The following is a 24521-nucleotide window of genomic DNA, read 5'->3' as shown; positions in this document are numbered from 1 at the left end:
ATGCCCAGGTTGTGGGCTTGATCCCCAGTGTGGGGCGTGCAGGAGGCAGCTAATCAATGATTATCTCTCATCACTGAGGATTCTATCTCTCTTTTTTTCTCCCTGCCTCTCTGAAATCAATAAAAATATATTTAAAAAACAAAAACAGAAACAATCCTTTCACCACAGTGATAAGGACCATAGTGACTCCCTGTCCTTCATTCTACCTAGATAAACAGGTGATATGGGGTATTAGAAAGATCAAGGTTTTTAGGGTCAGGCAAACCAAGGGCAATAGCCCAGCTTCATCATTTACTAGTGAGGGCACTGGAATTTACCAGGTAGGTGGCCCCATTTGACCCCTTTGAACTTCAGTTTCCCAATTGACCCATCTCACAGAGTTGGCAAGGAATGAGTGACACAAACATCAAGAAAGGGACATACATAATAAATGATCATTTCCTTTCCAAGTAAAATTGTTTTTGGTGCAGATATTCGCCTCAGAGCTGGGCAATGCTTTCTGGGATCTTCTTTGTTTGTTTTTTTGTTGTTGTTGTTGATTTATGTGTCTGTGTATTTCTATTTAAAAGCTGAAATTCAACTTTCCATCCTGTATTTTTTCAGTCCTGGAGCATGTGGCAATTTAAGTCTTTCTGTAGACTGGATGTGGAAAAGAAAAGGAAGCAAAAGGAAGTTGGTAACTGGGAGCCAGGGTGATAGCCCAGGTTAAAGCAGTGGACATTTCTCTATGTATGTATATCTCTGTCTTTTACCTCTTCTTTCTTTTCTCCTTTCCTTTCAAGTCATCTCTTTGTTTTTGTCCCACCAGTTTTTTTTTTATTTTCCTTTTTGACTAAGTTATATATCCACATGGTTCAAATTAAAAAGGTATAAAAGAGGATTAAGTCAAGTCTCCTTCCCACCCTGTCCTTCAGCTACCAAATCCTTCTCCCTAAAGGCAACCAATGCTAACAATTTCTTGTGTATCCTCCTGAAATATTCTGTTTACCTCATTTTTATACAAATGATCACTTACTACTTGTTCTATACTACTATCTGAACCATATATTTATCACTGAACAGTCTTACAGATTTTTCCATACATGGAAAGCTCCCTTGCTCATACATGGAAAGCTCCCTTGCTCTTCCTTAATTTATTTTTAATTGCATTACATTTTGTTATATGTATGTACCATTACTTATTTAACCAATACCCTATTAAGGAACATTCAGGTTAGGTTTTTTTTCCTATTATAAGTAACTAGAGGTCAGCTGCATGAAATTCGTGCACTGGCGGGGGGGGAGGGGGATGTCCCTCAGCCCAGCCTGCATCCTCTCCAATCTGGGACCCCTCGGGGGATATCCAACTGCCAGTTTAGGCCCTGATCTCACAATTCGGGACTGCAGGCTCCCAACCACTCGCCTGCCTGCCAGCCTGATCACCCCCTAAACACTCCCCTGCCAGCCTGATCGACGCCTAACTGCCCTCCCGTGCAGGCCCGGTCACCCCAAACTGCCCTCTGTTGCCAGTTTGGTTGCCCCTAAATGCCCTCCCCTGCCGACCTGGTCCCCCCCAACTGCCCTTCCCTGCAGGCCTGGTCACCCCCAACTGCACTCCCCTACAGGCCTGGTCCCCCACAACTGCCCTCCCCTGCAGGCCTGATTGCCCACAACTACCCTCTCCTTGCGGCTATCTTGTGGTGGCCATCTTTGACTACTTGGGGGTGGCCATATTTGACCACATGGGGGCGGCCACCTTTTGTGAGGGCATGAGGGTCAATTTGCATATTACCTCTTTATTATATAGGATGCTGTAATCGGTTTTTTTAAATAGATCTTTATTGTTCAGAATAGTACAGATGTTCCTCTTTTTTCCCCCCATAGCTCCCCTCCACCCGATTCCCCCTCACCCCATGCCCTTACCCCCTCCCCCCACTGTCCTCATCCATAGGTGTAAGATTTTTGTCCAATCTCTTCCCGCACCCCTCGCACCCCCTACTCCCCAAGAATTGTCAGTCCACTCCCTTTCTATGCCTCTGATTCTATTATATTCACCAGTTTATTCTGTTCATCAGATTTTTTATTCACTTGATTTTTAGATTCACTTGTTAGATATGTATTTGTTGTCACTTTGTTGTTCATAATTTTTATCTTTCCCTTTTATTTCTTCTTCCTCTTCTTAAAGAATACCCTTCAGCATTTCATATAATCCTGGTTTGGTGATGATGAACTCCTTTAGCTTTTTCTTGTCTGTGAAGCTCTTTATCAGACCTTCAATTCTAAATGATAGCTTTGCTGGATAGAGTAATCTTGGTTTGTAGGTTCTTGCTGTTCATCACTTTGAATATTTCTTACTACTCCTGTCTGGCCTGCATAGCTTCTGTTGAGAAATCAGCTGACAGTCGTATGGGTACTCCCTTGTAGGTAACTGTTTTTCTCTTGCTGCTTTCAAGATTCTCTCTTTGTCTTTTGCCCTTGGCATTTTAATTACGATGTGTCTTGGTGTGGTCCTCTTTGGGTTCCTCTTGTTTGGGGTTCTGTGCACTTCCTGGACTTGTAAGTCTATTTCTTTCACCAGTTAGGGAAAGTTTTCTGTCATTATTTCTTCTAATAGGTTTTCAATATTTTGCTCTCTCTCTTCTTCTGGAACCCCCATAATTTGGATGTGGGTATGCTTGAAATTGTCCCAGAGGCTCCTTACACTATCTTCATATGTTTGGATTCTTTTTTCTTTTTGTTTTTCCAGTTGGGTGTTTTTTGCTTCCTCATATTTCAAATCTTTGGTTTGATTCTTGGGGTCCTTTAGTCTACTGTTGAATTTCTGTATATTATTGTTTATTTCAGACAGTGTATGCTTAATTTCCGACTGGTCTTTTTCCATTTTTTTGGCATTCTCATTAAGATCCTTAAAGGTCTCATTAAGTTCCTTGGAGGTTTCTAGAAGATTCTTGAGTAACCTTATAACTGTAGTTTTGAATTCTATATCCAATACCGTATTTTCCGGCGTATAAGACGACTTTTTAACCCAGGAAAATCTTCTCAAAAGTCGGGGTTCGTCTTATACGCCGGGTGTCATCTTATAGGGCGGGTATATCCCAAACTCTATATTTTAACTGGAAAAGTTGGGGGTCGTCTTATACGCCGGAAAATACAGTAGTTTGCTTTCCTCCATTTCTTTCATTCGTGACATGTATCTTTGTCTCCGCATTTTGGCTGCTTCCCTGTGTTGATGGAGGGGCTTTGTGTGGTAGGTGACCTATAGGGCCCAGTGGCTCAGCCTCCCCAATCACCTGAGGTGGACACTCTTGGTGCACCCCTTTGTGGGCTGGGTACACAGTTTTGTTGTAGTTAAGCCTTGATTGCTATTGGTACACTGGGAGGAATTGACCTCCAGGCCAATTGGATGTGAGGACCTGCTGTGTCTATAATGGAAGAACTGCTGTGCTGGTGACACCCTTATGGGGCAGGACTTGTTTCAGTGGGGCTTTGGTGCTCACTGAGTCTGCCTTTTGAGTGTGTTACTTATGGATATGAGGAGTTGAAATCTGGTATTGTCTCACACTGACCACTAGGTACACTGGCTCCTGGGTCTCCAAGGAGGTGCAGGTCAGCTACTGCCTAAGGCCACCCAGCAGGAGCTACAGCGAGATCTGCAGATTTCTCCTCTTTGTTTGGGGTTTGGAAGTTTTGGAGCTGTCTGACCCAGCTGTAGTTTGTTAGATTAAACTGCGAAAGGGCATGCCATTCATATGCAAAACCCACTGCGTACATATTGGGTGGGTTCATAAATTGGGTGGGGCGGGGTCTCAGGGAATCACCAGGGTGTAGCAAACAGCGATGGCTGCCAGTCAGCCGTCTCTGTGTCTCTGCATCTCCACGTCCATGCCCCAGCGCAATAAACAATGATTCCTGCAAGCACCTCTGCAAGAAAGCCACCCTCACTTTCCGACCCAATGGCAGATAGTCCAGCTTCTCCCTGTAGGAGTATGGGTTCCCAGAGTATCGCCGGAAACTGGAGTTCAGAGCAGTATGAGCTTGTATCTCCTTCCCGATTGAAAAAAACAACGCACCCAGTCACCAGACCAATTTGGGCACCTCTGCACGTCCTACCCCATCTCAATGTGCTTTTTTCTTTCCTTCTAGTTGTGGAACTTCTACTCAGCCAGCTTTCCCGTGGTTCTGGGTGATAGTCGTTTTGTCTTTTAGTTGTAGTTTGGTGTGGATGTGAGAGGCAGCACATACAGATGTATACCTTATGCTGCCATCTTGGTTTTTAAGGATGCTGTAATCTTGCACATGTCATCTTGCAATAGGCAAGTATAAGATAAATTCCTGAAATGGAATTTCTGGGGGAAAAGGTATGTGCATTAGTAAATTGATAGATGCTTCCAAATTGGCCTTCATGGAGGTTGTACCAAAGCACATACTCACCTACAGAGCATCAATCTTCTGACTTTTCTAAAATCACATAAAAAGGAACCAAAACACTAATCAAGGAAGTAACAGAGACAATTTGACCTGACCCTGTGACCATGAGCCAACGGATTTGCTTGTTACTCCTCTCTCCCTCAGTAGACAATTTGGATATCTGATATTAAAGGTGTTTAAATGTCATAATTCTAAAATGGAATGTCATATTAAATGTGTTTCCAATTCAGTTGTTTAGCTGCATTTCAGGCTGTCAGAACCTCATGAAGTTAGGGGAAGTTAGGTTTGGGGAGAAAGTAAGAGATCAACCAAAGGACTTGTATGCATGCATATAAGCAAAACCAATGGACATAGATAGTAGGATGAGAGCATGTGCTGGGGGGTGGGAGTGGCCAGAGAGAGGTCAAGGGGAAAAAGGAGACATATGTAATAACTTAAACAATAAAGAATTTAAACTAAAAAAACAAGTTAGTAGATTGGATGATGGGTTTAATCTTTGTTTTTTAAACTTTTGAATTTTATAACTCTATTAAATCTATAATCCTAAAACTTTTTGATATTGTACTCTTTTATTCTCCTAAGCATCACAGAGGACTTCAAAGTTTCTGTTTATGTGGGTTTTTTATAAAAGGATCTATCATATTTGTAAGCAAACTAAAAAATTAAAATATTTATTAAAAATGTTTCCATTTTATGTTAACATAAATAACATTGTTGTGGAAAAAAACTATTTAAAAATGAGTGAGAAGAATTATTGTTTATACTATTGCAAATCTGGCTTAACAGATGATAGCTGGCAGGGAACCTTGGGAAACGCAGTGGAACATTTTCCTATGGACTGGACTTCTGTGCTACAACACTTTCTGCCTGTCTTGACAACACTTATGGATGCTTCATACCCTCCTATTGTAAAGCCCCATCCCCAACTTCCAGGAGATGATGGGCAGTGCCAAGGCTCAAAGCTTTTTGTGAAATGGTTTTCAAAGTCCAGCTCCAAACCTAGTGTTCAGTGAGGCTAAACCTTGAATGGGTCTTTCTTTGTGGACGAGAATAGTTATTGTAGCTGTATAAGCTTTGATGTAGTGACAAAAGGGGCCTAATAACAGTGTGCTTGGGGTTGTGCCCAGGTTTCAGGTGCCCAGGTTATATCTAAATTCTAATGCCCAATACTCACATGACACCATATAATCTAGACAGAGGTCAGCATGTTATCTAGAATATCTGACTCTTCCCACTAGATTACCTTCAAGAGACCAATTAGGTTTATTGAGTGAACAAACAAAAGGGTAGAAAAGCTATGCTGAGTACAGAGAATAGTGCATGGGAAACACAGAGAATCAGGCTCATGTCCCTAGCCAGAGGCAAGTGTAATACAGAGGGCTGGTGCTAGAGCCAGAATTGGAAAGGTGGCAACCCCTATGTATAAAAAGGCTGATGACCCTTGGCAGCCCTACAGATCAGCTAGGAAATGAGAGCTGCCCAGCAGTAAAATTCTATGCTAGCAGGAGAGAGCCAAATGAGGTTTATAATCCGGAAGACTGTTATTACAGCTCCTGGTGAGAATACTCAGAAATAAGCACCCTGGCATAGGCATCATGTTGAAGAGAAGGAGAGTGAATGCTCAACTCTACAGTATTAGCCACAGTTCCATACTTAGCATTTCTGTCCTCCTTTATGGTCTACATCTTTTCTATGGCACTCCTCTTTAACACGGGTTGGGCAGGTAACATCACTCTATTTAACAAATGAAGCAAATAAGGAAAATGGGCTCAAGGATACTAAGTGACTTGCCCAGCTGGACAGTGATAAAACCACACTCAGATCATCAGACTCCTAATCCAGGGCTTTAGCCACTTTTCCCAGGTGGACTAGTGTGCGAGGAAGGAGCCGCAGATAGTGGAAGAAACCAAAGCTCAAGTTGAGCTACTGGAAGCTAAGAGGCTTTAGAAGGCAGAGACGAGGCAAAGAACATAGGAGAAACACAGGAAGGAAGCTCTTGGCAAATGTGGGAATTGGTGCGAAGATTCATCCAAGTATCAAATTTGTGTTGGTGCATGGGAAATTAAGTTCTAAAAGTGTGAATAGATGAATAATTAGGATGTGATCCTGTGTGGTGTGTAATAAGGCATCATTGTGGTTTTATCACAGTAACCAGAGTAACAATGAAAGCAGGGCTTTCGTGAGATTAGTATGGCAGTGTGACAAGGATGTGACTGGAAGAGAGAGTCTAGACATGGGTAACCCAATTAGGTATTCTGGTTGTGGTAATCCAGTTGTGAAGTGATAAATCTTGGACAAAGGTGGTAGCAGCGGAAATGGCCAAGAATGAATCCATACCACTTTAAGACAGACACTCCACAATTTAGTAACAAATTAGCTATGGAAACAAAAGTACAGAATTCAAAGCTGTTCCAAGCTCTGGAGGGTCTAGAACAATGAAGTCCTCACTGGAACAGAAGCCTTTAGAGATATTGGATTTGATGTGACAGTCTCAGAGGGACAGTTTGTAACTTGAAGAGTACATCACAGCTGAGTGGCCAGAGGTCAATCTCCTTTATGAAATGATTTCTGAGGCACATGGATGAAAAAGGAAGTTATATTAGCTAGCACATTTGCTATAATCATAAAAACCAAAATATGGCTTTTTTTCCACTTTATTAGTACTTATAAAATAAAAACAATTTGTGAAAATATTTCTCTATTCAAGATAGAGAAACTACAATCTTTGCAAAATATACACACCCATAATTGTTACAATACATATCCTTGTATACACCTTGGACATTAGAAAAGTATTTAAGAATCACACCCTATAAAAGTTGGGAGAAGAAACGTTTTCCCCAACCTTGGTCATATATGTAACATTCATGTACTTAAAACTACATTGTTGAAATAAAATGCCTCTAGTTTCCAGGATCAAAGGGATGTAACTTTCCAGGCCCCATAGGTTCTTTTATTTGTGCAAAGTCAAGAACCAGGAGAGGGTTCCCTGAGCGTTAATTTACCTTAGGTAGGTCAAGCAGTGGTTTACTTTCCATGCTTTGTCATGGAACTAAGGGGGTCGGGGGAATAAGGCCATGGAAACCCGTCTCAGGCAGGTCCCCTTCCTAGCATTCCTATCTATGTAGTGTGGCTTCTACAAGAGGATTTTTAACCATTGAGCTCTAAAATGCTCATTCTGTATTATCTAAGATACTTCCAAATGATGCTTTTGCAAGTCTAAACTCCTATATTGTGAACTAGGATAAAGTTATGATAGTGTGACTCCCCTAAATAGACTTAATTTAGGGTTTGTCAGGTGGGGAGCATTTGGAACGATCAGTAAACCAAAATATTCCCTCTTGGAACTATTGGAGAAGATCCGTTCTTACTAAGGCATAAACCTCAGAAGCCAAGTTCCTTCTTACTTGGAAGAACTGTGACTAAAGGGTGGGAAAGAACCTATAATCTTTCAAATCTGCAGGCTTAAAATAATAGACGCTACATCTGACAAAGAGCTGGAGCCCATTATAGCTTCAGCAATAAAGGGTTCATTGTTACAAAAAAATCATTTGCATGCATTTCCCACTTTCTGATTAAATTCCCAAGCTCTCTTAATATTCAATTATCTGTTTAACAGCAGAGTATTGGCTTGCTGAAGTTCCAGATATGAAATGACATTTTATTTCATGATACTAATATCATGATGTAGCATTGACATTTAATATCATATTGATATACTAGAATTAACAGTGATTATTTTTTTCTATTCAAGAAACTACAAAAGTCAACCAACCATGGAATTCACAGGTCTTTACATTTCACATATAATATGAAGCATTATTACAAATAATCCCATAAGGCAAAAAGACTATAAAAATAAGTTTAATAGGATTGCTGAACTTAGAAAGTTGTTTTAAAAATATATATTCCAAAGTTCTCTAAGTATTTGGCTTAGAGGGTAAGGAAGTTATCTATTAGGATGAACCATAAGTTAAAAGGTAAGTCTCTGTCATTTCAAATGGTTCAATCTAATAAATTCCTGAGAAAATTTTATTTGGCATCACACTATAAATTCAAAGGGAATTTATAGAAAAACCACATTTCTAATGAGGAGAAAACACTTTAGGATAGAAATGGCACATTGGCCATGCCACGATTTCTTTCTTGTGATTAAAAATAAACCAATTAGTGTGGTTTAAAAAAAAAAACCACGCAAAAATCAGAAGACAATTAAAATTATAGAATGACAGTTACAGTTGCTAATGCCACTGAAAGAGAAACTATTAGTCAAATTTGGTGATTTAAAAACTTTTCAAAAAGTTTATATATAAAGAAGTCTGGCATTAAAATGAAAAGGCACAAATATGGGTTAAAAGAATAATAATCATTTACAAAAGCCTTGAAAATAAGGCTAATTTATTTGTATTTTAACACCATTAAGTAGGCACCTATTACAAAGTTCAGCTTTGGCCTCCTAAATGGAATTATGTTTCAAATGAATTTTCAACATACTAACCATAGCAGCATTATTACCAGTAAGTTTCTTAGCCTCTATACTGCTAAAAGAGCATCTAAAATTTCCTTCCAACCTAAATCCCATCATTACAAAAATATACACTTAACTTTGAGTTCGATCCCCACCGATGTTGCATAAGGGAGGCAACCAATCAATGTTTCTCTCTCCCCCATTCCTGTCTCTCTAAAAAAATTTTTAAAAAAATCAACAAACGTATCCTTCATGATGATAAAAAAAAGACATACCATATTCAAAAATGATACTTAAACTATGAAATTTATTAACTATAATCAATTAAGTAAATACCGATTTTCCAGGTATGTGCATATGTGGTGTTTGTACTCGGTGACGGTGGACTTGTACAAAAATACACATTCCCGCAATGATGCTTCATGTGGAACCCTGGCACCATTTACGAATGGCCGCTCCAGCACTACTGGCTACTACGCAGAGCGCGCCACCCACCGTCCACCACGTTGGTACATCAGACAGGAAAATAATCTGAAAGATAAAAGCAAAAACCACATCCATAGTCTTCATTAGTGCCACTAGCCCAGCTTTTTCTATCTGAAGGGCTTTGGTGAGAAACACCTGACCCGCCAAACCAAACAGCCCGATTAGTAGGAGAAAGAGCCTGTCTATCCCACAGTTCGGCAGCCTCCACATTCCAAATACAAAGAGGATGATGATGGACTCCAGGAGGCCAACCACTACGTAATACCAGATGGTCAAAAAGTAGTCCACAGATTTCCCCATTTTTCTGAGGATAACGAGAGTCAAGGCAGCAAACACGGCATGTCCAAGTGATGCGAACGTGCCCTTCAGGTGATCGGAGTAGCTTCTAGTCATCTGTGCAGCGTTGGAACCAAACAGAAAGGGCGGCCTCATGATGAGGATCACTCCGGTGAAGGCGAATGCGGTGAAGAGAACATCCCAAAGGCTGTATTTTTCCTTGAGAAATATGCAAGCAAATAGAGACGTAAACACTGGACAGCTAAACGAGACCACCATGGCATCGGCGAGGGACGTTGTATGGAAAGCGTAGTATAAAAGGATCATGGCGGTAGAACCGAGAACTCCTCTGAGAATGAGGAAGATTCGTAGATCTTTTGGGCCTATAAACCCAGTTCTGGAAATTCAAATGAAGGAATGCATATTAAACGAAACTTGCTATTTGTTTTTAAACTATAATTTTTAATAAAGTATTATTTTAGAAGTCTTAACTATCAAAAATTAGGGGAATAGCAAATTAAATATGATAATGTCCACAACTACTATATCCCTTTAAAAAATGTTTTCTAAGTATACCTAACGACATTAAACTGTTCACAGTATAAGCAAAAATAATACAAGAGAACTACGTAAACAGTATCATTTAGTAAATAGATATATATTGTTGTTAGATATAATTTGCTACATGTATATATAGAGTGCCCCCCAAAATGTATACATACTTTGAATAATTATGAAGGCAGTGTTTATTAAAATACATTTCATTTTGAAAATGTAACAAAAATCAGCTGTTAACGTATTAATACAGTTTGTGGGGCCACCCTGTATATGCTTGCAAAAAAAGACAAAGGAAAATATACTGAAATGCTCATTGTGGTTAGACCTCATTCTAGTAATTTTCCTTCTTTACATTTATTTTCCCCAAATTTTCTGTGAAATATGTAAATATATGAAAGCGTGTTACTTTGATAAGAAGTACAATTTCAAGATTTAGCTGCCCCATATAAGAAAACTTGGTCATGGACAGTGTGCATTCTTATGAGTTTTTCTATAAAAGCGGAAGCAAAGCTACATGTTCTGTAAGTCTTTGAATGTGAGACAACTTTTCACTGTTCTCTTTAGGAAGAGTTAAAACACACTGAAAAAGAACCTGCAGTATTCAGTAAGTATAACTGCCATCAAAGTTTTTTCAATTAAATATTTACTAAACAGAGTTCTGTGTTAGTTCCTGGCTAGGTGCATCTTGCTGATCTATGTTGGAACTGGACATCTTTAGGGCAGCATGTAGGCCAGACATGGGGACCCTGGATCTCTGGAGTCAGAAATAAAAGTGCGGTCACCTTTGGTCCATACTTTGAGAAGCTAGGAATCTTCCTCAATAGTGAAATTTAAAATGGGTCAAACTAAATTATCACCAAGGATTTAAGAAAATTCTTCCAGTGCCTTCCCCTGACAATACTTTTATTCCAAAATGGGGAAGATGAACAATATTGACCTTAGCAAATTTTAACCTTTTTCACCAAACCCTCAGTATATAGACTGAAACAATTCTAAGAGAATATGCACAGTATTATAGATATAAGGAGAGTTCCGTGGCAAGCGACTGAAGCTTTTAATTTGGGGTTTAAACATCTTTGCCAAAGAGAGAAAGAGCCAGGAAGCCACCAGGAACCAGACTGGTCTCTTTTTCCCAGGGTTCAAAGTACACAGGGGTGTATAGAGGTTATAACAGTGTGGGAGAGGCATACTTTTAACCTGGGGAGGGTGTGTGTGTGTGGGGGGGCAGAATTCACATGAATGAGGAAGATGGGATGGGTGAGATCAATGCTACATTTTTTACAAAGCACTCTGATCTATAATAATTCCATTTGATTCTTGTAACCACAGGCAGGTAGAGGATAAATATTCCCTTCAGTTTACAGATGAGGACACTGAATATGGAAAGCAGTTACAAAGCCCCTCAAGATTACCTTTCCCCTTTCCCACAGCACCTTAGACCTAAATATTACTACGGTAGCCTTCTCTCTGCCCTTGTAGCAGAGCAATCTATTCTACCTAAAGAAACCTCCGACACTGGGAGACAATACCACGTCCTCTTGTTTACTTTTTCTTCCAAATACTAGTTATACCAAAACAAAGAAGGGAAGGTGGTACAAGATGAGAGGAAGTATACCAGGAAAGTTTTGTTCTCAAAATGAGGGTGGAGAATAACTGAATCTCTTTATCTCCCTCTGTTGGGCATGTTGTGTGTGCTTATGAGTATCTGATTTAGGTGGGATCCTTGTGACTTTTCAGTAATCAGAGCCAAAGGGTGTAGGGAGTGGCAAATCTATGACAGGGATTAAAGCAGATAGTATAGAGTAAATTTGAGCAGGTCAAAAGATTTACAACCATTTATTAATATCATCTACTTTGCAGTTAGGAAATACTTACTTTCTGTATATTAAGCAAGGGATAACGACTAACATTTGGAACACACATCGGAATGCACTAATTTCTACAGCATGGAGGTCTTGCACTTTTTTAACAAATAAAGAGCCCACTGAGAAAAAGAAGGCAGACAATAATGTGTAAAACAAGCCAAGTCCAGGACAGGGTGCTTTCTTCTTGGCTTCTGAAAAAGATTAAATTCTGGTTAGTCCTTACTTCCAAGTGTATGCTTTATCATTTTCAGTTAGAAACTGAGAAAAATGGGACAGTGTTAATGGCTAACAAGCTGCAAATATTACCTCCTAAGCATGTCTATTTTTTGGATTGGAAACATTTTTCCCACCAAAAATGAAGAACCACAGAAGAAGGAAACAATTTAAACTTGTGTTTTCTTAAATGCAATTTCACCCTATAAAATGGATTTCCTTTAACTCGCTGAAGAGACATCCCTCACCTACAAGTCAAAAAGAAGTAAAAACAGTAGAGAAGTCTTTTAAGAAATGCTTGTCAAGATGGCTAGAGAAAAATGCTTCCAAATGATGTTTTGTATCATCTCACTGGTGAACTGTGCTTTATGAACTGTGTTTTCCAGTGATCTTTCCTGGAAAACAGTTCATAACTGCTCTATGGCTACTTGTTGATGAGCTGACTTCCCCCACAAGCCTGCGAGCTCCTCCAGGGCTGGGGCCTCAGCTGTCTTGTTCATGCCTGGCACATGGAAGACCCTCAATAAATATTTGCTGAATGAAAGGATGTGAGAGAATCTCCTGGAAAGATGCAGAGTGTAAAAGCACTGACAACAGCATGATTTAGGAAGGCTCTGTGTTTTGTTAATTTGAACCATTAGTCAAATATTTGAACCTCTCATGGTTTACAACATATCTTTCATTTAGAGCATAAACTTTCGAGGACAAGGGGGGGGGAGGGGGCTATATACCCTTCTGACCCCAAAGTGCTTTTTCTTTTCTTTTTTAATCCTCACCCAAGAATACTGATGAGAGAGTGAAAGTAAGAGAAAGAGAATGAGAGAGAGAAACGTCAGTGTGAAAGAGAAACATCATTCATTCAGTTGCCTCCTGTACGCACCCTGAATGGGGATTGAACCAGCGATATAGGTATGTGCCCTGACTGGAAATCAAACCCACAACCTTTTGGTGTATGGGAGGATGCTCCAACCAACTGAGCCTCCCAGCTAGGGCCCAAAGTGCTTTTTAAAAACATTTTAAAATTAGCATTGTCATCTAATACCAACTTCCTGGTTAACCTGAGCCAGGACACTTGTGCTTTCTCTAGGCCCGTGGTCGGCAAACTGCAGCTCGCGAGCCACATGCGGCTCTTTGGCCCCTTGAGTGTGGCTCTTCCACAAAATACCACAGCCTGGGCGAGTCTATTTTGAAGAAGTGGCATTAGAAGAAGTTTAAGTTTAAAATATTTGGCTCTCAAAAGAAATTACAATCATTGTACTATTGATATTTGGCTCTGTTGACTAATGAGTTTGCCGACCACTGCTCTAGGCCATCAAGTATTCAGTCTATTAATGATAGTCTGATTGAGCCTTAAAATTCTATTTAGCCACTTCCTCTGTCTTAGTTGCCTAAAACAGGAGTAGAACCCGCTTTCAATCTCACCTCCTAGCATTCAGGAGAGCAAAATGGAGAAGGGTGAGCAGAGAACTCCCTAAAAGGCCACACACTGAACTCACAAAAAGGAGAGAATAAAAAGTAAACTTTACTGGCTCTTATTTGCTAAGAGCACGGCAGAGCTAAAGGATGTGTGGGCCCATGCAACTTGTAGTAAAACGAGGATCACCATTCCATCTAGGAATGTACAACGTATTCTTCCACTATAGAACGGTATTATATAATGATATATATGTGGGTGTGTAGGTGTGTTTGTATTAAAATGTCCTTCCATTTTAAAGGCAAACACCAGGTAATGTATTTTAAGATCCTAGTGTTAGATATCTTTGCCCACAAGTGACACACATTTGCAAAGTGTGATGATGCAGTCTTCCTGGTGGCATTCTACAGCCTGTCCTTGGCAGTAACAGATGCCATTCTGGTCAGAGACTTCACCTCTTCCTGTTCTAGGTGCACAGCTGAAGAGAATGAGCTGTAATGTTACAGATGTTACGTTGTCTAAGTGCCAGTCTCCACATTTTGTTCTGTAATCATGTGCTCAGATACTGCAGAACAAACTACACATACCTACTCAGCCCATGAGAAGGGAGCTTTAGAAGACTGCTAAGTTAAGCACCACTACTCAGTACATGTTTTGGCTGCAGTCAGCCTTATAATTTAGCTTCTGAAATTTCAGAATTCAATTCCAAATAAAATAGTTTTTCTTCAAAGAAACCCAACCCAGAGGAGCACCATGCTGACATGTACAGAAGCGACTTATCCAGTCCTGCCTGACGCACTCTCAGCCGAGCCGCATTGTTGGAGAATCAAGCGGAAGCACAGAGGAGAACATATAGAGCAGGGGTCCTCAAACTTTTTAAACAGGGGGCCGGACATACATAGAACCTACACTCTCAGACAGAACAGAATGAGATCAAGGACAGAAAACATCTTCCTGGTCTATATTTAAAGGATCTTCTCCAACCTAAACTTCTCAATTTTTCTCCAGGAATATTTTAACATGCTATTTTAACTTTTTGAAGACGTAATTTCACACCCCTGGCTCTGATTATCTTTTCCTTAAGACACATTCACTCACATATTTTCTTGCATATGAACTCTTATGGCCCATGCTTCCCCATGAGGACAGGACAGTTGGTTCAAGGACAGCTGAACTTGATTATTTGTTAATGGGGGTGAGAACTGGCTCTACACAGGCAACCCTCAGTCTCTTACTGAATAATAATTTCAATACTCTGTGAATGGAGATGAGCAAGAGTAGCATAATCCAGAGGCATTTGCTTATATAATAAGCTTCCAAGTTCATTTCCCACTATAAGCATATCTATTAATTTGGTGACTCTAAATAACTCAAATTAATTGGCCATAGTGCAACTTCCTGTGTTAGAAGAAAACAGAAAAGTTGCTCAATTTTCTAATCTCTGCTTTAAACTGGTGATTCGAAATCCTGGTTGGGAATTAGAACCAACTAGTAGTAACTTTTTAATTTTTTAAAAAGTCTTTATTGTTGAAAGTATTATATATGTCCCCTTTTTACCCTTTTGACCCCTTCTAGCCTGTCCCTGACCCCCACCCCCGCTCCAGGCCTTCGCCATACTATCAGCTGAGTCCATGGATTATGCATATATGCACCTAAGTTATTTGGTTGGTTTCTTCCCACCCACCCCATCCTAAAATTTTAATTCCCAAGCCCTGCCCTAGACCTATTGAAACAGGATCTCTGTAAACTGTACAAAGCTCTACTGGCTAGAGAATCACAGTTAAAGAACTCATTCCTTCCAGGGGAATGCAAGGCACAGACCCAAGACAACTTCTTGCTTCAGTCTAAGATCCACACAGCCCCTCAAGATAGATAGATGTCTTAGGGTAGTTGTATGTTGTTTGTGAGGGTTATCCAAGAATGTAAGAAAAATTGGTAAGTTTCAACCTGAACTTGAAAATGAGTTTTGTTGAGGTAACCAGTTGATTCAAGAGGCTAAAATGATATTGTCACTAAGTTCAATGACAACAGTACTGTGGTTTAAAGTGTTTCTGTGCCAATCCTGTTTCTGGAATATCATCTGGTCCCCTTTTAATAACTATTGCTAAGCCTTATTTTTACCAACTTTCTTTGAAGTTATAAGACTCCACAAGATTCTAAGCGCAATCACTTATATTGGTTTGTCATTTTGCCATGTGCCGCCTGAGTGAACAGTATTCCTCTTCCATTCCCAAACAGGGGAAACGTTTAAGAGTTTGCAAAGCCCGACTCTGCATTCCATCAGAATGACATTTAGCCATAGGGTGATAAGGTGAGAAACGGACCTCTTCAAGGTCTGCACATCTGGCCAACCCCGCTTGGGGTAACTCCTGCTCTAGAGAGAGGCTCTACCATGCAAAAAGGAATAGAAGTCTGTTCATTTCTGTTAGCGTTTAGGACAAAAATGGAGCAAGAGTCATTTTCCTGGAGTTTATCTCTCTAATTTGGAGAAAGGGCATACAGAGAGGAGGGAAGCTGGGGTGCAGCAAGACACATAGAAATCCCGAGTCACACTTAGGGGAGGTGACCCAGAAGACGAGGTGGTGCCGACTGTGTAACTGTGTCTGGAAAGGGCATGTGCTTATTTCCCTCTTCTTCTAAGCAGCTGCTCCAAGTGGGTGGTGGAGTTCAAGGAGAAATGTGCTTGAGGCTAATAGAAAGGGCCCTAGGCTAGGTTTCTAGCAAGCTGGTGCTGCAGGGACCTAAGCCAGATCTTCATAAAAACAAAAGAGCCCAAGCCCTCCCTTCCTGGGCCTCACTTTCCCCTTTTGTCAAAGTAAGGCATTGCACCAGATCAAGGGTTTTTCCCACGGGGTCCTTGGCTTGGGGGACGAGTCCCTGAATCCCTTAACCACATCAGTAAGACTGTGCCTCTGCCTTCTTTTGCATCAGTTGCTACCAAATCCTCCTAACCCCAACTCTGCCTTCCCAAGATTCTGGGACAAACATTTTTTAGACTCGAAACTTTTTCAACTTCCTCTTCAGGGTACACCGTTTACCACCGAGATCAGTTTTCATGGTTAGCTTCCTCCCAGCCAAGGCCGCTGTGGGATGGCCTTTCTCGCTGACCACCCAACCTCCTCCGACCTCGGCCGGGGGCGCCCAACTGCCATCTGACTCCACCGACTTGCCCGCAGCACTTTAATTATAGGAACAGTTTAACAGTTTTAGAATCCCCAAAGAGTTCCAAACACAATCAGAAACTTTCTCGGGCTTCGCGCCCGCGGATACACGGGACTTCTGCTTTGCTGCCCCCAGGTGACAGCTCCCAGGTTTTCCGGGGCTCTAGGCAGGGCAGAGTAAGGGGTCGTGGTCCGCAATGCGCCCCGCGCCAGCGCCCGCCCGGCCCCCCAAGGGCGAGACCGGCGCCACGGTCCGCACCGCGCACTCACCGGGCTGCGCGCGCGAACCGCACGGCGAGGAGCGGCACAGCCAGCACCAGCTGGGGCCCGGGGTTTCCACTGCCTCCGCCGGCTCTTCCCTCGCGGCCGGCGACTCTGAACTCGCGGACGGGGATGTGTCGGTTGTCAGCGACAGCCCGGGCTCCCGCAGCTCGGCGACCCCGGTGCTGCCGAGGGGCCGCATTGCGCGGCCGGCGCTCTCCCCGCGACCGTCGCAGCGTCTGGCTCTGAGCTTGGCTGCCTGGCTCTTCCGGCGGCGGGGCGGGGGCGCGCCTGCGCGCGCGGCCCTCCTGTGACTGGGGTAGGGCTGTCCTTCGCCGCCCTCCCACCTCCAGCTCCTTACCCTCCTGTGCTGCTGGAGGTCAGCCAGCTCTCTGATGGGGCTTCCTTGGCCACAGCTGATCCGAAGGCGTCCACCCCTCTGCTGCGGTCTGGCTAGATGTTTGGAGTCATCTTTCCCAAGACACACTGGACCCCTTCCCTTGGGCAGGCCTTCAGGAGGTTAGGAGGGTACCTGTTTGTTTATTGGTGTGGCGCCATAATCACTTCTCAAAGAGTTGTCAAGCCCTGTTTTCCCCATGACTCATTGCCACTTACCCAAGGAGGGTAGAGTGTTACTGGTTCTAGGTCTTGAAAAAGGGGGTAAGGGATTAGCACATAACCATAAGGAAAATATATCAATAGAGCTGGGGTAGAACCCATTTATATGTCCTTTGTAACAGTAGGCACTCGTTATTGGTCCTTCTGTTGTAGGCAGTTAGATGTGAGCAGAGGGAGGAGGCTGGGCCAGGTACAGAAGAAGGTCACCAGGGTGGAAAGCCCTAGGTGCCTAGCAAGGGGCAGTCAATTGTAGGGTGGGGCCTCATCCCGGGGTAACTTAGTCCTTCCCTAGCAAATCACTGGTCATGTGGTTTGAACTCCCTGACCTTTCCTTCGTGGCAATAACATGTAGGCCTCCATTGTATTTCATCTCCCGCGTGCCTGTAATAGTCATTTTGCATACCCATTCTTATTACTTTTGCCTTCCTCCCTGTATAATCTTTGTCCTACCTCATATAAGCAGCTGGCTTATGGAGGGTGGGGGATTGCAGAGCAGATTTTTGTGGATGACCTGCTGCTCTCCCATACTGCTAGCATCCTATGTAATAATCCTATCTAATAAAAGAGTATTATGCAAATTGACCATCTCTCCAACACACAAGATGGCTGTCCCCATATGGTCAAAGATGGCTGTCCCCATGTGGACACAAGATGGCCACCACAAGATGGCCGGCAGGGGAGGGCAGTTGGGAGGGAACAGGCCTGCAAGGAAGGGCAGTTGAGGGTGATCAGGCCTGCAGGGAAGGGCAGTAAGGGGTGCCCAGGCCAGCAGGGGAGGGCAGTTGGGGGCGACCAGGCCTGCAAGGGAGGACAGTTACGGGTGACCAGGTCAGCAGGGGAGAGCAGTTAGGGGCAATCGGGCTGGCAGTGGAGCAGTTAGGCATCGATCAGGCTGGCAGGGAGTGATTAGGGGGTGATCAGGCTGGCAGGCAGAAGCAGTTAGGGACAATCAGGCAGGGAGGCAGGCAGGCAGGCGAACGGTTGAGAGCCAGCAGTCCCAGATTGTGAAAGGGGTGTCCAACTGCCCATTTAGGCCTGATCTCACTGGACCGGGCCTAAACGGGCAGTCGGACATCCCTCGAGGGGTCCCAGATTGGAGAGGGTGCAGGCTAGGCTGAGGGAAACTCCCCCCCGCCACCGTGCACGAATTTTGTGCATTGGGCCTCTAGTCCTATATAATAAAGAGGTAATATGCAAATAGACCATCACTCCAACACACAAGATGGCTGCCCCCATGTGGACACAAGATGGCCACCACAAGATGGCCAGCAGGGGAGGGCACTTGGGAGGGACCAGGCCTGCAAGGGAGGGCAGTTGGGGCAACAAGGCCTGCATGGGAGGACAGTTGGGGCAACCAGGCCTGCAGGGGAGGACAGTTGGGGGACCCAGGCCTGCAGGGTCGGACAGTTGGTGGGGGGGGGGCAGGCCTGCCGGGGAGGGCAGTTGGGGCAACCAGGCCTTCAGGGGAGGGCAGTTGGGGGGAACCAGGCCTCTAGGGGAGGGCAGTTGGGGCAACCCTGCCTGCAGGGGAGAGCAGTTAGGGGTGACTGGGCCAGCAGGGAGGGCAGTTGGGGGCAACCAGGCCTGCAGGGGAGGACAGTTGGGGGTGACCAGGCCAGCAGGGGAGGGCAGTTAGGGGTGACCAGGTCAGCAGGGGAGGGCAGTTAGGGGCAATTGGGCTGGCAGGGGAGGGCAGTTAGGGGCGACCAGGCTGGCAAGGGAGGGAAGTTAGGGGTGACCAGGCCTGCAGGGGAAGGCAGTTTAGGGCAAACAGGCCAGCAGAGGAGGGCAGTTAGGGGCAATCGGGCCAATGGGGGAGAAGTTAGGCGTCGATCAGACTGGCAGGGAAGTGGTTAGGGGGTGATCAGGCTGGCAGGAAGAAGCGGTTAGGGAAATCAGGCAGCCAGGCAGCCAGGCGAGCGGTTGAGAGCCAGCAGTTCTGGATTGTGAGATGGGCACCAGATTTGAGAGGGTGCAGGCTGGGCTGAGGGACACCCCCCCTCCCCGTGCACGAATTTCGTGCACCAGGTCTCTAGTTATTGGAATAAATGCTCATATATTATTCAGCCGTGTCTCTGCTTAATTGGCTCAAGTAGTGACAGGCAGCCCAGACCCATTGGTTGTCTGGTTTCAGAATGGCTTTAGTATTACAGTTTATATATTCCCTTTAACTTCCCCTCTTCTGCTGATCTTCACATATAAATGGTATCAATTATAGTCATTCTTTTAACTAAGCCTATAAGAGCCATGAAAACATAAAAAGTAACTGGTATGCCCTAACCGGTTTTGCTCAGTGGGTAGAGCGTCAGCCTGCGGACTGAAGGGTCCCAGGTTCAATTCTGGTCAAGGGCATGTATCTTGGTTGCAGGCATATCCCCAGTAGGGGGTGTGCAGGAGGCAGCTGATTGATGTTTCTCTTTCGTCAATGTTTCTAACTCTCTATCCTTCTCTCTTCCTCTCTGTGAAAATCAATAAAATATATATATTTTTAAAAAGTAACTGCGCCCTAAATGGTTTGGCTCAGTAAATAGAGCGCCGGCCTGTGGACTGAAAGGTCCCAGGTTTGATTCCTGTCAAGGGCATGTACCTTAGTTGCAGGCACATACCCAGTGGGGAGTGTGCAGGAGGCAGCTGATCAATGTTTCCCTCTCATCGATGTTTCTAACTCTCTATCCCTCTCCCTTCCTCTCTGTAAAAAATCAATAAAATATATTTAAAAAAAGAAAAGTAACTGGTAAGAAAAGTATGGACCAGGCTAGAACTGGCTCTGTTTGGGCTTCATCTAGCAGGTGTGTGGTATGATTAAGTTCTTTGAGCATTGTTGTTTCAAGGCTTGATACCAATGACATTGAGCTGGTGAGAAGTGGGTTTCCGCACAGTGTGAAGGATGGGGAAATCCTGATAATGGTGGAGACCAGCTCAGAGCCTACTGTAGTGCTCTAGTGACTCGAGGCAGAGGAGGCAGAGGGGAAAGATTGATTAGGAGGTGGAATGGACTAGGACTTGATGGGAAAGAGTATTGCTTCTGTATGCAAAATCATGCAGTGTTACAATGGAAACTCTTCTAATTTGAAGGAATTGGATCCTCCAGTGAGGACAGTACCTCTCACTATGATGCCAGGTAACCACAGACAGGGTGGCACTCCCATCATTCTGGTGTTAAGATGTGAGAAGGAAGATGAAAGTAGAGGACAGCTGGGTTCTAAAATCCTTATTAACAAATGAAACTCCAAGATCCTCACCATCCCAGTGGTGGCAGATGGAGACCTCCAGGTTCCACAGGAGGAGTTGGATTCCTGATTTCTAGTACTGTTTGCCAGTCAGGTATGCAGTTGCATTACAAATGTAGTGTAGTGTAGTGTAGTGTAGGGTAGTGTACACCTTTGATAGTGGTTTTCTTCTTTGTAATGCAACTACCTCACTTGAACTTTGAATGCTGAGGCATACACTTCAAAGATGTGTCTACTCCAGAGACAGCTATCTGGAATAAACACATAGCCAACCACAAAACTACATAAGGGCGAGGTCAACTCCTGGTCCTGAGGCTCCTTTGTTTTAGAGATCTCGGTTGATTTCAATAGCCAAAATCATTTGTGCCCCTCCCCCCCACACACACACACCCCATTCTTCACCAATACAGAGTGACTCCAGAAACCCTAGGCCCCTAGTCTGGACTCCAATGAAAGCAGGACGCCAGGCCCTGTGTACGTGCTCTCTTTCTACCTGAGACCCCACTGTATGGTCTCCGATATAATTTCCAGGCCCTGTGAGTAATTAACCTTTGTGGTTTTTTTCACACTTTCCTGATGGTTATTACTGAAGGGTGTCTTGCAATCATAATAAAAATTATAAGGGCCAAACCAACCACAACATTGTATATTGATAGGCTGAGACCAGCACAAAACAGTGAGTCTTATAAATCAGGAACTGTCTTTTCCTAGTATGTCTCTGATTCATACTAGACTAGTATCTTGGTATTGATTTGAAAGACTGCTTTTTTTAAAAAAACATTTATTTTTTTACCCTTTCAGCTAATACAACTTATAACTTTGAAAATGGCAGTTTGTTCCAAGAAATAAGGTGTAATATTTGTGTTTTAGGGAAAATCAGTACCGTAGAACATAAGATCGTAATTCTAAATAACCTTGGTAAATGAAGAGGGAACAAGGAAAAGAGGGGGATTAGCATAAATGTAGGATGGTACATTAGCAAGGCAAAATAAACTTCCAGGTGATAAGAAGTGACTCTAGAATTATAACAACAGAAATGCCAGGGTCAGTTCCTTTAAAAAAATTAAACATAGCTCTAGCTGGTTTGGCTCAGTGGCTAGAGCGTAGGCCTGCAGACTGAAGGGTCCCAGGTTCGATTCCAGTCCCAGGTTGTGGGGCTGGATCCCCAGTGGGGGACATGCAGGAGGCAGCCGATCGGTGATTCTCTCTCATCGTTGATGTTTCTCTCTCTCTCTCCCTCTCCCTTCCTCTCTGAAATGGATAGAAGTATATTTAAAAAATTAAACAGAATTACCATATGATTCAGCAAATTCACTTCTGGATATATACCTGGAAGAATAGAAAGCAGGGGCTCAAACAAATACCTGTACACCCATGTGCAGTATTGTTCACAGTAGCTTAAAAGTAGAAACAACCCAAATGGCTACCAATAAATGAATGGATAAATAAAATGTATATACAGTACATACAATGAAATATTATTGAGCCTTAAAAAAGAAATGAAATTTTGACACATGCTACAACATGGATAAACCTTGAAAACATTATGCTAAGTAGAATAACCTAAGCATAAAAAGGACAAAATTATATTATTCCACTTATATGAGGGACCAAGAATAGTCAAATTCATAGAGACCAAAAATACAGTGGTGGTTGGCAGGGGCTAGCAGGGAGTAGGGAATGGGGAAGTTATTGTTTAACAGGCACAGAGTGTCATTTTGGGATGATGAAAGAATTCTGTGGATAGATAGTGGTGACGGTTGTGAATTCACTTAATGCCACTGAATCCTATACTTAAAAATGGTTAAAATAGTAAATTTTATTTTATATATATATATATATATATATCTCCACAATAAAAGTGTTTCTATAAATGCCAAGGAAACCCATTCTTGAGTATGCAACAGACAGCTAATAAACCATCAAGGTAGATCCAAAATTGAAGTAAACCATGGTCTGTATACAAACTGAGACAGGCAAGGTATTTTCTCCAGCACTGGCCACAGTCTCTCCTCAGTTCTGGCAGATAATGACAGAGGGAAGATGTGGAGCATAACATAAGAAAAGAATAGGAACACACATGGTATAGAGTGTCCCAGGCTTGTGAAACATTTCCATCCAAGTAGTATCCCCCATAGCTAAAAAAATGTGAAGTTTCATTTCCGGGAACAGAAATTAAGCCTTTTTCAGAAATGGGTCCTGTGTCCCATGTGGAAAATTTATGTCAACTTTCCATTCTATTCCCTCATATATTTATCTCAGTACCATTTTTCATATAACTCATTCAACTAATGTTGTTTGCATGCCTACACTGGTCCATTTACAATTCTTAATAGAGGCAGAGTAGGGAACAAAGGAGACTGGGCTGCATTCAGTCCTCACCGTGACAGGGGTGGGGATGATGAAGGAAAAAGGTGCTAGCATTACCTACCTTTAGCTAGTGGGCCGTGTCTTGTTTAGCGTCCTGTTCCCTCCCAGTTTGACATGTTGGCCTAGGAGTAAGGACATTGAGTTCTCTGTGGTTGCATGGGTCTAGGCAAATTTCAGCTCTCTCAATTTCTCTTTTCTCAGCTCAGAAGGCACAGGACTGGATTCCCAGTCAGTCACTGTAGGGCAGAAAACTGCCCTTCAGGCCTTGACATGGTTGAGACTTGCTCCAGTGATTCCTTGCTTTCCTACTTTCACCTGTTCCCACACTGCCAAAGGTAGCTCCCATGTAAATGATTTCTAGCACCCACAGAACCTGTATCCTCCTGTGGGAACTTGCTTTCTGTTTACAGATTCTTTGGGAGTGAGGATGCCTGAACTTGAGACTAGGCCCTAGATAATAAAAGTGCAATATAATGCACTTTAATCTTGAATTTGTTATAAATTTGCGATTTGGATTCTACCCAGTGCATATTTTAATAACTACCATTTACTAAATGCTCAAAATATGCCAAGCACTATTAAGTGCATGATTTCACTTAATTGTAAAGTGAGTTTTTTCAGGCAGTTCAGCGTAAGTATTTAAAGTAGGGCTCTTGTCTGGGTGAGGCCACGTGCCCCTGGATCCGGGTGAGGCTGGGTCCCGGGCCGGGGTGAGGCCACACACCCCCGGGTCCGGGTGAGGCCGCGTGCCCCCGGATCCGGGTGAGGCCACGCACCCCTGGGTCTGAGTGAAGCTGGATCCCGGGACCGGGTGAGACCGCGCGCCCCTGGATCCGGGGGAGGCCGCACACCCCTGGATCCAGGGGAGGCTGCGCGCCCCCGGGTCCGGGTGAGGCCGCGTGACCCTGGGTTCAGATGAGGCCACACGCCCCTGGGTCTAGGTGAGGCTGGATCCCGGTCCAGGTGAGGCCGTGCCCCCCTGAGTCCCGGTGAGGCCGCGCCCCTGGGTCCAGGCGAGACCAAACCAGAGGGAGTCGGACCTGCATTACCACCATTTGTCCACCATCCAGAACTGAAAAGTCAGTGCTGATATGTACACATAAGGAACTGGTAGACATTGAAATTGGGTCTCAAAAGAACTGTTGGTCCAGAAAGAAACTCACTACAGACTGATTCATTTGCCTGTCAGCATAA

At 43.5% G+C, this 24521-nt stretch overlaps 3 protein-coding genes across 4 annotated transcripts in view; 1 reads left to right on the top strand and 2 right to left on the bottom strand.

Moving 5' to 3' along the window:
* PLCE1 (phospholipase C epsilon 1) overlaps window positions 1–17240 on the bottom strand; it is a 362610-nt gene extending 345370 nt beyond the window's left edge. The window contains exon 1 of the mRNA XM_079793644.1: window positions 17119–17240. The gene's annotated coding sequence lies outside the window, so the exon portion shown is untranslated. The remainder of the gene's footprint in view (window positions 1–17118) is intronic.
* The window catches only part of LOC307112730 (protein FRA10AC1), a 509765-nt gene that overhangs the window by 262387 nt on the left and 222857 nt on the right, over window positions 1–24521 (top strand). The window lies entirely within an intron of this gene.
* On the bottom strand, window positions 5944–17380 carry LOC307112731 (solute carrier family 35 member G1-like). Of its 2 annotated transcripts, none has more exons than XM_079793662.1 (3): window positions 17119–17380; window positions 12071–12251; window positions 5944–10034 (listed from the first exon to the last, which is right to left on the bottom strand). In XM_079793662.1, the coding sequence occupies exons 1-3, from the start codon at window positions 17309–17311 to the stop codon at window positions 9296–9298; spliced, it is 1113 nt and encodes a 370-aa protein (XP_079649788.1). In that variant the 5' UTR covers window positions 17312–17380; the 3' UTR covers window positions 5944–9295. The 2 variants fall into 2 exon arrangements, with proteins under 2 accessions (XP_079649788.1, XP_079649789.1); XM_079793663.1 differs by having other exon boundaries at window positions 12071–12179.

The sequence above is a fragment of the Cnephaeus nilssonii genome, assembly GCF_951640355.1.
Source record: "Cnephaeus nilssonii genome assembly, chromosome: 16".
Classification (NCBI taxonomy): Eukaryota; Metazoa; Chordata; class Mammalia; order Chiroptera; family Vespertilionidae; genus Cnephaeus; species Cnephaeus nilssonii.
This window is presented reverse-complemented; position numbering and strand designations above follow the sequence as displayed.

Bases quoted from the DNA above. Each gene is read 5' to 3' on its own strand.
- LOC307112731 (XM_079793662.1), bottom strand. From the start codon at position 17,311: ATGCGGCCCCTCGGCAGCACCGGGGTCGCCGAGCTGCGGGAGCCCGGG. The intron at 12,252-17,118 runs GTGAGTGCGCGG...AATCTTTTTCAG, and splicing joins CGGTTCGCGCGCGCAGCCCG to AAGCCAAGAAGAAAGCACCC. The intron at 10,035-12,070 runs GTAAGTATTTCC...TTGAATTTCCAG, and splicing joins CCTTGCTTAATATACAGAAA to AACTGGGTTTATAGGCCCAA.